General features: G+C 54.6%; 2 protein-coding genes across 2 annotated transcripts in view; both read left to right on the forward strand.

Moving 5' to 3' along the window:
* The window catches only part of LOC102891834 (phosphatidylethanolamine N-methyltransferase), a 16,001-nt gene extending 11,041 nt beyond the window's left edge, over positions 1 to 4,960 (forward strand). Inside the window, exons 3-5 of the mRNA XM_025044400.1 lie at positions 1,118 to 1,229; positions 4,251 to 4,325; positions 4,673 to 4,960. Of these exons, the coding sequence (XP_024900168.1) occupies positions 1,118 to 1,229; positions 4,251 to 4,325; positions 4,673 to 4,730 (245 nt within the window). The 3' untranslated portion in view covers positions 4,731 to 4,960. The remainder of the gene's footprint in view (positions 1 to 1,117; positions 1,230 to 4,250; positions 4,326 to 4,672) is intronic.
* A 3,813-nt stretch (positions 4,961 to 8,773) lies between these two features.
* Positions 8,774 to 12,019, forward strand: RASD1 (ras related dexamethasone induced 1). Its single transcript, XM_006908453.3, has 2 exons — positions 8,774 to 10,494; positions 10,756 to 12,019. Exons 1-2 carry the CDS (start codon positions 10,209 to 10,211, stop codon positions 11,304 to 11,306), a joined length of 837 nt encoding a protein of 278 aa, XP_006908515.1. The 5' UTR covers positions 8,774 to 10,208; the 3' UTR covers positions 11,307 to 12,019.
* The last annotated feature ends 1,000 nt before the right edge of the window (positions 12,020 to 13,019 follow it).

A 13,019-nucleotide genomic window follows, 5' to 3' on the forward strand; every position in this document is an offset into this window, starting at 1 on the left:
TGGGGGCAGGGGAAGGAGGACAGGCCTGTAAGCAAACAGTGATCTCAAAGGCAGAATGGTGGATGGCATGCTGGAGGGAGGCAGGCAGGTTAGATGGTGCACAGGGGGCCAGTGAGGCCAGGGCTGGAGGTTGGGTGGGGCCATGTCACATGGGTCTCCAAAGGCCTTGCAGGGGACTGAGCTCCACTCCCGGGGGGAAGGGGTCATAGAAGGGGTTGAAAAGGTCCTCTTCCAGTAAGAAGGAGGTTGGACGAGTGAGGCTGAGACCTGAGGGGTTAGGGAGGAGGTGGGGATTATGGTGTGGGCCTGACAGGGCGGGGGGCAAGCGCCACAGGAGTGAGGAGGGCACTGTGCTGGTCAGTTAAGTCCTCTGGAGACCAGGTGTGAATAGCTCTCCAGCGAGCGTCTGCTGTGGCAGAGTGGGCTCAGAGCCAGGAAGGGGCTGGTGGAGCTCCGCTCCCAACCCAGGGCATCGTAGAGGCAGCAAATGTTCAGAGCCTCATGGGGAGACTCACTTCGAGGGATGAGTCAGGGTGGGAGGGGAGTGGGAAAGAGCCTGAAAACACTAGCCACTGCAGCAATCCCTCCAGAAGAAATGGCCTAGAAACACTAAGGGCCTGCCAGGCTCTGGATGTAGGGTACTATAGCCACTGCTCTGCCGTGAGTCAGCCCTAAAGTGGGTTTCTGTGCCACTGCCTCCAGGCCCCTCACCCTATTTCCTGCCTCCTGGGTAGAAGGCCTCCCACAGCCCTTCTCAGTCCCCTGCACCCTTTGTCCCCAGATAATAGATGATGCAGCTCTGCTGGCTCCTCCTGCCTTTGGCTGTCCTACTTATGCTTCGATTAAAGGTCCAAGAGATTTCTGGGGAGAGGCCCAAGACACCAATGAGCAGCATAATACCACTTCATCCCCTCTGCCCCTGGGGATCCCATGTTCTCTGAAGTGTCTGCATGCCTATGGACTGAGTGGGCCCGCTCTGGGGTACCCCTTGACTTGGTGTGCTGTTAAACCTGCTCCCCCTCTAGCCTGGAGCTTCCTGGGAGTCACCCTGGGGGGCCTCTCTCGGTAGTGGTGTGGCCGAGAAGTGACCCTCGGTCCTACCCTATCTTGTCCATAGGCGATTACTTCGGGATCCTCAAGGAGGCAAGAGTGACCACATTCCCATTCAACATCTTGGACAACCCCATGTACTGGGGCAGCACAGCCAACTACCTGGGCTGGGCTATCATGTGAGTAGCTGGCCTTCCTGCCCATTCTCCCTGCTGGCTGCCTCCACCAGGAAGACAACAGCATTCTCATCATTCATGGAGTCCAAGGGCATAAGTCAGATTTTCATTCCTCTGGATCTGTGGACACAACACCTAGAATAGGGGTTGGCAAACTTTCCCTCAGGGGTCAGAGATTGAGGCTCAAGGGCCACAGGCAGGGCTCTGCCCCTGTATAGCAAGAGAGTAACCATAAGATAGTGAAAGAATGAATGTGGCCAGGTATCATCATGGACACTGAAATTTGAATTTTATACAAATTTCAGATGTCTTGAAATACTACTTTTGCTTCTTTTTTTTAAACCACTTAGAAATGTACAAACTGATCTTGGCCTGTGGACCATAGGCTGCTGACTCCTGTGCTTAGAGCTGGAAAGCCCCGAGTGAGTGCTACTCCTACACAGGGGAACAATGGCAGGAGCTGCCCAGGGCCTGGATCAGATCCCTAGCAGCCTCTGGCCCTGTCAGGGGAGCTGGTCTGTGCATGTGTTCAGGTTGCAGAACTTCTCATCCCACAGAAAGAGGGAACCCCAGTGCCCTTGGGAAGGAGTGGGCCCCAGGACTGACTGCTGTCTGTCTCAGCCAGCTGTAGGCACTGACAAGTGACCCTGGGGCTCCAGCCTCACCCCAAGTCAAGGAGGCCAGGCTAGAAAGTGCTGTGGGCTCTGGGCTTCAAACCATGTGCCCCTACAGAGCAGTTCCCATTTGTCCATTTTCTGTATTTGGGCTTCTTCCATAGAAAGATTTTGTGTGTGTATGGAAAGTGTTCTGCTTTTATTTAACACTTGAAGACCACTTGCCTAGAATGTTACAGGTACTCGCAGAGACCGGAAAGATGGAACACAAAGGAATGACTCTCGATGGTGGAATGTCAGGAGTGAAATTCCGTCAGATCTAATAGCACTGGGCTTTGATTGACGAGCAGCTAGAGGAAGGCTTGCTGCCCTAGCCCCACTTCTAGACCAGACAGCCTCCTGCCCAGCCTGGGCCCTCTTGCCTGGAGTTGGGCAGTGAGATCCTGGGCTCTGTACTCTCCGACTCACCCATTCCACAGAGCATCTCCCACTGGGAATGACAGGATAAGCCCCACACAGGTCCTCTCTGCATCTTCTTGATTCCCCCATGCCGAGCCCCCTCCCTTCTCCCTGCCAGCACACATGCTGTCTCTCTCCCTTTGACCCCAGTCTGTACTTTCGAACCCATTTGAGGTATCTCCTGACTGCTCTCCCGTGACTGCTCCCCAATGGGTGCCTCATTTGTGCTCAGATAGGGCCTTCCAAGGGCAGAGCCCATACATGGGTCCCTTCTGTGCCCCAGCCAGTGCCTGGTGCCCTAGAGTGAAAGGTCTCCGCTGCCCCAGGACTGTCAGGCCAGGGCTCTCAGGAACACGTGAGGGATCCTAAGGAAGCTTCAGCACCAGCAGGCCCCCTCAGGAGGACCTCAGCCTTGCAGTGGTGAGGTGAAGGCCTTGGCTGTGCTGGGAGATGGGGCCCTCAGGCCATCCTCCAACTGAGAGCTCATTAGAGACAAGCCATTACTTGGTGCTTAGAGACTCTGACTCAGCAGGGCCGCTCCTAGCCTCATGTAGCCCTGTCTGTCTCCCTCCTGGCCCCATGGATAAGGCTTACCAGTGCCCGAGCAGCCAGGGGTTTTTGAGACATAGGATTCCTGGGGGCAGGGCACAGAGGCCTCCAGCAGGCCTCAGACTTCCACTCTCCCAGTCCTGTAGTCCAAGTGAGACTCTCCCTTCCCAAGGTGCACAGCTTAGTCTCTAGGACCAACCCCACCACCACCCCAGGCTCGGGGCCAGGTCTGAGCATGTGGGTCATTCTGGACCTCAGTTTTCTCATTCATGGCACATAGGATTCCTGGGGGCAGGGCACAGGGGCCTCCAGCAGGCCTCAGACTTCCACTCTCCCAGTCCTGTAGTCCAAGTGAGACTCTCCCTTCCCAAGGTGCACAGCTTAGTCTCTAGGACCAACCCCACCACCACCCCAGGCTCGGGGCCAGGTCTGAGCATGTGGGTCATTCTGGACCTCAGTTTTCTCATTTGCAGAGTTGGATAATTATCTCACACAAGTTTGTTAGGATGTCAAGATCAAGGGTGTGATAGCATTTTGAAAGTGACCAAGTTTCACGTAGATTTAATGGAAAAGGGGTGCTTGCTTGGTTCACATTCCGGGATCCGGTGCCAGGACCTGACCCGGGGAGCTGGCTAACGTCATCTGTAAGAGCCACGTCCATTCCTGGTCTCCATGGCTTGTAGTTAATTTGGTTTCCCAGGCAGAGGGTCATCAGTCTTAGGGACACTGTGGCAACAGAGCCCAGCCTCTGGACTCCATCTGAGCCAACTGGCAGCAAATTCACCCAGATGGAGGTCCAGCCTGCTGCTCTCCCACTCCATGGCTCCTGGGGTACATGGCTCATAGGATGAGAGGCTCTGCTTGCTTTAGAAAACCACATAAGGGCCAGTGAGCAAGTCTCCAGGAGGGCAGACTTCATCTTAGCCCTAGAAGGTCTCTGTTTGACCTTGGCATCTCCATGTGATAGTAGAGCCCACAGAATGGGGGTTGGGGCATTATCAAGCACACTCAGACTTCCAGGAGCTCCCAGACAGAAAGACAGACAGTATGAGGTCCTGTCTGGGAGACAAACAGTAGGCGGTGGGGAGGTGGCGGGGGGAAGCAGGCAGAGGGGCCCTGCAGGGTACACATGTATCTTTGAGTCTCCACCCTGGGGTCCTCAGCCTAGGGCTTCTGTGAAGGAGGCAGTACTGGGGGACACAGAGCCTACCTGGGGCCCATGCTCCCTGCAGCACACTGGACTAGCAAGTCAGGACTAGGACAGTGGGAGCTCTGGTAAGCGAAAGCCAGACTCAAGAAGGGAGCTGCCTGTCTAGGCTCATTTGGCTGCAGGACCCAGTATGGCAGGGAGGGGGCCCGGTGCTGGGCCTGCCCTCTGACTGGCGGTGTGTCTTTTCTGCAGGCACGCCAGCCCCACCGGCCTGCTGCTGACCATGGTCGTGGCCCTCATCTACGTGGTCGCCATCCTCTATGAGGAGTGAGTAGGCGCTGTCACAGGCCTGGGGGCCAGGGCCACTGTCTGACATCAGTGTGACTACCAAGCTGGCCCTGCCTCTCTCAGGGCCCTTCCCATGACTAGGGCAGCTCTGATCAGGCTGGGTCAGCTAAGCCATGCCCAGTCCCCACCACAGTGGCAGACAGGAGGCTCAGAGTGGGCATGGTGGGGGTTGAGGGTTCCCACAGTAGGTGACAGAACAGCCCTGGGCCCTCCTGGTCCCATGTAGACACACTTACTCTGTTCATGATCTGCGGGGGAAGCAGAGCCTGGGGCGATGGCATCCCCCCAAGACCCGCTGACTGGATCCTCTCCTCCTGCCCATGCAGGCCCTTCACCGCTGAGATCTACCGGCAGAAATCCTCCCAGTTCCACAAGAGAAGCTGACCAGACTTTGCCGAGGGCCTCCTGGCCTGCCTCCCCGAGTGCCAAGCCCTGCGAGGGCGAAACAGTGCTCGGCTGCAGCTTGGTGCCTGCCCGGCGTGGGCCATGCCAGTGCCTTGGAAACCACTGCCTTGGGGGCTCTGGACATGCTGCCATGTGGTCACTGAGCTCCCTGCCCCGCCACCCCTACCACATTCTGACTCACCAATAAAGGCTCCCTGACTCCAGCTTCACTTCTGGGTCTCTTTCCATCCAGATGAGGAAAGAGTAGGCTTGGATCTCCAGGAGGGGCCATTCCCCCAAGGGCTCCAGGCCAGGCTGGTGCAGCCCTCCCCTTCACTGAAGCCTCATAGCCCTGAAGTGGCACCACTGCCCACGCTTGGCAGAGAAGGGACTTGCCTAGGCATTTGGGCTTCCTGTGCCACTCGTCTCACCCCCTGCCCCAGCATTCTCCTCTTCTGTTTTTTCCCTTCATGGATATAGCCCAGCCCTGGGGTAGAAGGGCCATCATATTGCCCAGGGGCCCAACACCCCACATGCCAAGGGGCTCCCAGTCCCTGTGAGCTGCTCTTCAGGGAAAATGATCAGAGTGAAAAATATTCTGAAAAATTTTAAAGTGACATGAAAGTACCTGGTAGGGGTGGGAGCCCATGTTAGCTGTGGTGGTCAGGGAGGTCTTTCTGAGGAGATGATATTTGAGGTAAGACCCAAATGACCAGAGGGAGCATTGGAGAGAGAGTGCTCTAGGCAGTGGGAGTGGCAAGTGCTAAAGTCCTGAAGTGAGGACAAGCTCGGGTGCCCAAAGCATCAGGCTCTAAAGGACTGAGCTAGCAAGGGGCAGGGAGGGGGCCGCTTGAGGGTTAGGGCCAATGGGTTGGGCCAGGTTTGAGACCCCCCTGGGACATTAATGCATTTGCAGAAAGCTGGACTTTGACACTCATGTTCTCTGAACCCCATGCCACCAGGTCCAGCTCAAATGAACTGGCCTTGGAGACAGATCACATTTGTGGAGTGATCTGAGGTTTATCAGAAAAGTCCAAATGTGCCTCCTACTGCCTGACCCAGTGAGACAATGCTACAATCCTCTTTGGCCTACGAGAGACCTGTCTCTAGATGGAAATGCACGTGCCCCTGGAGGTTGGCATGTAGCAGACTATGGGAAGATGCTGTGGCTGGAGAGTCTCTAAATTTACTAGCAATACTTTAGGCTGTGGTGGGAGGGGAAGGAATGGGTGGGGCCAGACCATGGATACTTGGTATGCCCCTACACTGTGGCCCATCCTGCACCAACTATGTCCCTTGAGGACCATACACGCTGGGGTCACCCTGTTTGGTAGCAGAGGATGTGGGGCTAAGAGAGGCTGGGTGACTTGTCTCAGGGGACATATGAACGAGTCATAACACATGGACTGGAACCCAGGTCTGTCCCACCCTGAGCCCATGCCTTCTTCTCCCTCTGGGGTGAGAAGAGTTGGAGGAGAGAGATGGGGGTTCCTGGCATTATTAGGGAGGCCTTGCTGGATGGGACCAAAGGACCTGGGCCTAGCGCCCAAGTCCCTCCCTTATTCCTCTGGCTGAACTTGACATCTCCAGTTACCTCTGATATTTTTCCTGGTCCCTTGTAGACCTCGTGTCACCATAAGGAGCAGGCTGTTCCGGACCTGTTGGTTGAGCTCCTGGCCACAGGCCCCCAGCCCTCCAAGGACACAAGATCACTTTTCCCCACATTCATGTTGGGAGACTGGGTGATTCCAGACTCCAGCTGTGCACACAGCTCTCAGGGCTTCAGTCTCCTCATCTGTAAAAAGGCCGTCGTAGTCATGCCTGCTTGTATATACAGCAGGCACTCAAGCAGTGATGGCTGGGCCCCCTTGTCACCCTTGGAATTCCTTGAGGCTTTCTCTTTGGTTTCTGTCTCAGCTTGAGGGGCCACAAGGGGCATCTAGTCTGATCTTATCCAATGCTTCAATCTCTGTTCCTGTTTGCACACCCCAAGGAACAGGGAGCTCACTCCTCCACAAGTACCTCTTAGCAGAAAAATGGCAGTACCTCAAGAAAATAATATTTACAGGCAGGCTCAGCCTCATAAATGATGTTCGTTGCCAAACACACAGAAAACAAGATTATTTGTAACCACTATAAACCTGGACAACATAAAAATGCTATGGCGGGCAGACTTGGGAGGTGGCAGAATTGAAAAGGTAGGGAGTGCACATGTCCTCACCCCCACCAAATGTGGGGCCCAGAGTGTCCGGGCCGAGGCCAGGCAGGCTGACAGTTACGTGGGATGGCAACTTGTCTCTGCTTGGCTGACTGTGGGGCTCACCTGTTGAAAACACTCCCACTTGGATTTAGTCGGCCTGGAGCAGGACCTGGTGAAGGAGAACAGAAAAGGTGCTTAAGTTAACAGAGCTGGGTGTTGGGCAGCTGTGAAGAGGTCATCTGTGCACAGGGGTGGGCACCTCCTTAGAGTTAGCCTCCCTCCCATGGGATGGAGCAGGGAGGGGTTCCTACTTTCAGTTCCTTTCACAATTCTTTTCTGAAACTATTTGGATATTTTAAAAACATGAACATGTATTACTTTTGTAACAAATATACTGTAACAAAATGGGTGATACAATGCAATATACATATGACTATTGTATGCTTGAAACCTATATGATTTTATTAATCAATGTCACCCTAATAAATTTAATTAAAAAAAAAAAGTGGTAACAAGTCAGCCCAAGCTAACAGGTGTCACCTCTGCTCGCCTGCAGGAGTGAGGCCCCCAGCTGTACACATGGATGGGCAGGCACACAGGCTGGTGGAAACAAGTCAGCCCAAATAAATTTAATTAAAAAAAAAAAGGTGGAAACAAGTCACCTCTGCTCGCCTGCAGGAGTGAGGCTCCCAGCTGTACACATGGATGGGCAGGCACACAGGCTTTGGAGCATTCATCAGGGCTTAATGAACTTGGCTGACTGAGGAGAACAAGTCTTATAATCTTGCATCTGCAGGGCAGGTGACATGCCCAGAATGGACCAGGAATCATAGTAGTTGAGAACCCCTGCTGGGTCCCAGCCCACTGGATCTCCCTAGGGAGAGCTGGGTTCAAATCCTTGATCCTGCCACCTTCTGGCCTCTGCTCATCAAAATAGCTCTCCTAGGACTAGAGGCCATGTTGAGAATGGCTGCATGGGTGCCACCTTTACTACAGCCTTGTCACGGGCCGTCAGGAAGGAGCCATAAGCCACCTTGTTTCAGATCCTGGCTGACCAGTCTTTGTGGGAGGCAGAAGAAGGGCCCCTCATCTGGGGTGATGCAGGCCTGTGCTGTGACCAGCCTCGCTTGCACCCTCAACTGTTCCCTTTCTGCAATGAAGGCCCTGCTCTACCATCTATAGCAGCCCTGTGTTTGGGGCAGGCTCGGCTCCTTACCTCAGACAGGGAGGGCAGAGGAAGGTAGCCTCAACAAGGGCAAGAATGGTGGTGTTAGGTGGACCCAGCTCAGCTGGCCTTTCAGACAACTCCTACATAAATGACAGCATGAATCAGGGCCGAGCTGGAACTATCGATATTTCTCAGGGTGGTGGCCCTTGGGTGCTCACCATGTGCTGTGTGCCCTTGAAATACCTCATCAAGCTCCTGAAAATGGGGCATCATGCCCCACAGCAGAGTCACAGGCAGAGGAAGGGGAGAGTAGGTGGTTCAAGCCCCAGCCCTGCAATTACTAGCTGTGGACCCTGGGCAAATCACTGCCACAGCTTCTCCATCTGTAACAGAGTAATAGTTCCCATCCCTCAAGGTTGCCATGATGAAGGACTTAGAATAGCACCTGGCAGAGAATAAACCCTCTCCTGGTATTCCCCTGCAGAGGGTGTGAGATTTTGCTGGAATCCTGGTCATAGGCTGGATGAGCTGACCTTTGAGAGGCCCGTACCAGGCAGCTGATATTCTTCAGGCTCAGTGCAAACAGCTAGGGAGTGCGGGCTGGCACCTCTGGCACTGCCCAGGGCACCCTGTCCCATGTGGGTGAGAGGGCTCCCTCCCTGAATTTGTCAAATCAGACGCAGCAAAACACAGCATAGCCTTGCCTGTCACTATGAGGAGCGAAGTCTTTTTCAGAAGCTCCAGGCGGGAGCAAGCTAGCTCCAGGCTATTTCTAGGCCTTTAAGTAGCATCAGCCTACTCCTGGTTACTGATCAACCTGCTGCCCCACTCCTTTGCTCCTGATCTACATGGACTTGCTCAGTCCTGCAGCCTCATGGGTCACTTACTATTGTTGCTACTACCAGGTCCTGCCTTCTAAACTACACTTTCTCATCCACAATCACAGAACCAGAATCGCCATCATCCAGAAGAGAAATAGGAGGCCAGGAGAAGGCAAGAGACTGTGCTGTCAGTCCAGGTTTTTCTCTGGCTCACTCTGGTTTAGAGACCCAGTTCCCCAACTATAAAATGGGGATATTGGCCCGAGGGACTCTCAAGGCACAAAATGATACGGAGGAGGGAGGAAGGGATGTTGGCCTAGGCCTAATCAAGGAAAGGCAAGTTTTTGGTCCTTTGGTCTCTATAGGAAAAGAATGGGGACAGCAAACAGCTTTCTGCCACGTCCCAGAGCATCTCTGGTTGGAAGAAAAGAAAAACGGAGGTCTGCAGCAGAGCGCAAGGTGGAGGATAATTCCTGCTAAGTACAGCCTGGCACCCCAAGTTCTGCGCCCCGCACCTCTCCAAACCCCAGCCTTGCAGCTCGGTCCCTACTCCAACCCTGAGTGTGGCGCCTTCTACTGCCCTCTGGCGGCCGACGCACGCGGCGCCACCAGCCTGGGGACCGGAAGGGGGCTGATGCTGTGGGTTTGTTTTTAGGATTGAAAGAGATAAGGTACGCAGAACCCTGGCACGGTGCCTAGCACCTGGTAAGCACCTGCTGTTACGCTGCTGCGATTACTATTGTTATTCTCTGGGAAAACTGAGGCTCAGAGAGAGTGCATGTGTGTGTGCGTGCGTGTGTGTGTTTTGAGTAGGGTCCTTGGTCGAAGTCACAGAGGATTGGAGGCACAGCGGAGACCCCGATGTCCTTGTGGCCGTTGACCCTTGTGCAATGGAAAAGCGCAGGGTCCGCGCGCTCCTAGCCCCCGCCCGCCCCTGGTCTGAGTTTCCTTACTTCGCCCAGGGAGCAGAAACCGGCAAGAGCTGGTAGCGGCCTGCGGAGGTCGCGGGAGGCAGAGGCGGGGGCCTGCCGGGCGTGACGCACTGAGGCTGGTAGGGCGCGGGGCGGGGCGGCCACACAGGCTGCATATAAAGGCGGCCACTGGGCGCTAAGAGCCAAAGCGAGCGAGTTTGTCTGAGAGCCCAGTCTCCAGCCAAAGCTAATCCCGAACCCAGCCGCAGTCCGAGACCCAGCTGGAGTCGGAGCAGAACCTCCCGGCCACTCCCGTGCCGCCTGGCTACTCTCTGAACTTCTCTCGGCCCCGTTCCCGCTTCTGCGGTCCTTAGCCCAATGAAACTGGCTGCGATGATCAAGAAGATGTGTCCGAGCGACTCGGAGCTGAGCATACCCGCCAAGAATTGCTACCGCATGGTCATCCTCGGCTCGTCTAAGGTGGGCAAGACGGCCATCGTGTCGCGCTTCCTCACGGGTCGCTTCGAGGACACCTACACGCCCACTATCGAGGACTTCCACCGCAAGTTTTACTCTATCCGCGGCGAGGTCTACCAGCTCGACATCCTCGACACGTCCGGCAACCACCCGTTCCCCGCCATGCGGCGCCTTTCCATCCTCACTGGTGAGTTGCGGGCGGGTAGGGGAGGGAACTGCGCTATCCGGTGGGTGGAAGACCCTGGGTCCAAGGGCGCCCGCGAGGGCGCGCGGCCTGGAGGTGCAGTCTACCAGTCCCGCCGCCCCGCACGATCAGGTTTTCGCGTGGAGAGCTCAGCGCGCTCTGCGCGCGGCTGCTGGAGCCCCGGCGACCCTAAAATCAAAACCAGCTTACGTTGTCCTCTAGGCAGCCGCCTTCATTTTCTCCTCTTCTTTCTGCCCCCCGTAGGAGACGTTTTCATCCTGGTGTTCAGCCTGGATAACCGCGACTCTTTCGAGGAGGTACAAAGGCTCAAGCAGCAAATCCTCGACACCAAGTCTTGCCTCAAGAACAAAACCAAGGAGAATGTGGACGTGCCCTTGGTCATCTGCGGCAACAAAGGTGACCGAGACTTCTACCGCGAGGTAGAGCAGCGCGAGATCGAGCAGCTTGTGGGCGACGACCCCCAGCGCTGTGCCTACTTCGAGATCTCTGCCAAAAAGAACAGCAGCCTGGACCAGATGTTCCAGGCGCTCTTCGTCATGGCCAAGCTGCCGAGTGAGATGAGCCCGGACTTGCACCGCAAGGTGTCGGTGCAGTACTGCGATGTGCTGCACAAGAAGGCGCTGAGGAGCAAGAAGCTGCTACGAGCCGGCGGCGACGGCGACCCCGGAGACGCCTTCGGCATCGTGGCGCCCTTCGCGCGCAGGCCTAGCGTGCACAGCGACCTCATGTATATCCGCGAAAAGGCCAGAGGCGGCAGCCAGGCCAAAGACAAGGAGCGCTGCGTCATCAGCTAGGAGCACCCTCCAAGCAACCCTACTCCACCCGTGCTGACGACAGAACTCATGAAAGATCTTTTTGTCAAATCTGATGTCCAGGCCAGCCCTGTGTGCTCCGAGCCAATTGCGCGCGCGGACTGGCGTCTTCCCTCCCCGAGATCCCGGCCCCGCTAATCGGGGAGGCGAAAACGAACCAAGAAGGGACGGTCATCTGCTATGGAAGTAAAGAGAACTGGCTATACTGGGACTACCCCCATCTCTGATGGCCTACTAGCACCTGCCTTCCCCACGACTTGGGCGCAGGGGCGGGGTGGGGGGAGAAGAGGATGGGCCCAGCAGGGGGTGAATTTGTCTTCTCACAAAGACCTAAGAATGAGGGGAGTGTGGAAGTTAATCATGCACTGTTAGGCTTTGAGAAACCCATCCTGTTCGTTGGAGGGTTGACAAACAGGGCATTATCTTGTCTGTGACTCTGGGTTGCCATGACAGCTACCGAAAAAGACTTTGTCCTCCTAAAACTAGGTGGGATGTGGGTCAAATCATAACCAAGTGACTTGTTTACATGTATGTGTGAAATTGCACAAAGGAAAAACACAAAACTTGCACTTTCATAGTAGTTCTGGTGTTATGAACATGAACAAAATCTTATCCAGGTGTTTAATATTGTGAGAGTTTTTAAAATTATTGTTATTGTTTTTTTAATATAAAATAAAATAATTAAAAATGGAAAACCATGCTTTCTTTCTTTGCTGGAGGGGGAAGGGTAAAAAGGAGGGGATGGGTTTCTACTTAAGTGTAATTAGACTCACCTTCCCCGCTGGAAAATAACCCCAACATTCTGAAAATAGCTTCAGCTCTCTAGGGAGAAAAGGCTCCAAAAAAGTTCCAGAGACTGGGGGAAGCCCTTCTATTTGGGGATCAGTTTCTTAGAAAGCCAGGACAAAAATAATGTCCAGATCCTCCACAGAGACACATCTTTCTAGCCATTTACTTTAGTTTTCCCTCTGACTAGCCACAAAGGGCCTCTAGGACAGTGCCCCAGCCATTTTGTCCTATTCTCAGTGTTGGCCCAGGGTGACAAAAGGTCATCAAATCTGAAACTCTGAGTTTATTAGGTGTCACTTGGCCCTGCTTTCACAAGTAAGGAAATGGAGGCTTGAAAGACTGATCTGGTGTTAGGCTGGTACAGGACCCTGGTGCCCAGCTTTCTAGGGTCTCACATATGACTGCCTAGAAAGCTAAAATCACTGAGCCTCTGGTGCCCCTCGAGCTCCAGAAGGCACTTGCTGCCCCAGGTAGGGGTCTAACACCCTTCTGCTTGCTGTCTCCTTTACTCCAATTGAGGACACTTGCTCCCAACTCAGAACCCAGCTCTCTGATACTCTTAACTGCAAGCTTGGGGCAAGTGACACCTGCCAAGCCTCAAATTCTTCACTCGGGAAATACAGAAAACATCCTCTGCATGGGGCTGCTGTGAGGATTAACTGTGATGTTTAAAAAGCACTTAGCACAAGTGCCTGCCACCCAGTAACCCAAATAATTGGTGACTTCAAGAGGGTGTTCAGCCCTGTAAGGGGCATTCGATACTGTCCCCTTGCTCTGGTGAGGGCTGCTCCCCACCAGGCCTAAAACCACTTCTGTAATGAGGGATGGCCCTAGGGTCAATCACAGGCAGGCAGGATGACCCACTAGGCCAACTGAGTCCTTGGGGACAGATGCCCGCTTCTGAGA

The sequence above is a fragment of the Pteropus alecto genome, unplaced genomic scaffold (genome assembly GCF_000325575.1).
Source record: "Pteropus alecto unplaced genomic scaffold, ASM32557v1 scaffold52, whole genome shotgun sequence".
NCBI lineage: Eukaryota > Metazoa > Chordata > Mammalia > Chiroptera > Pteropodidae > Pteropus > Pteropus alecto.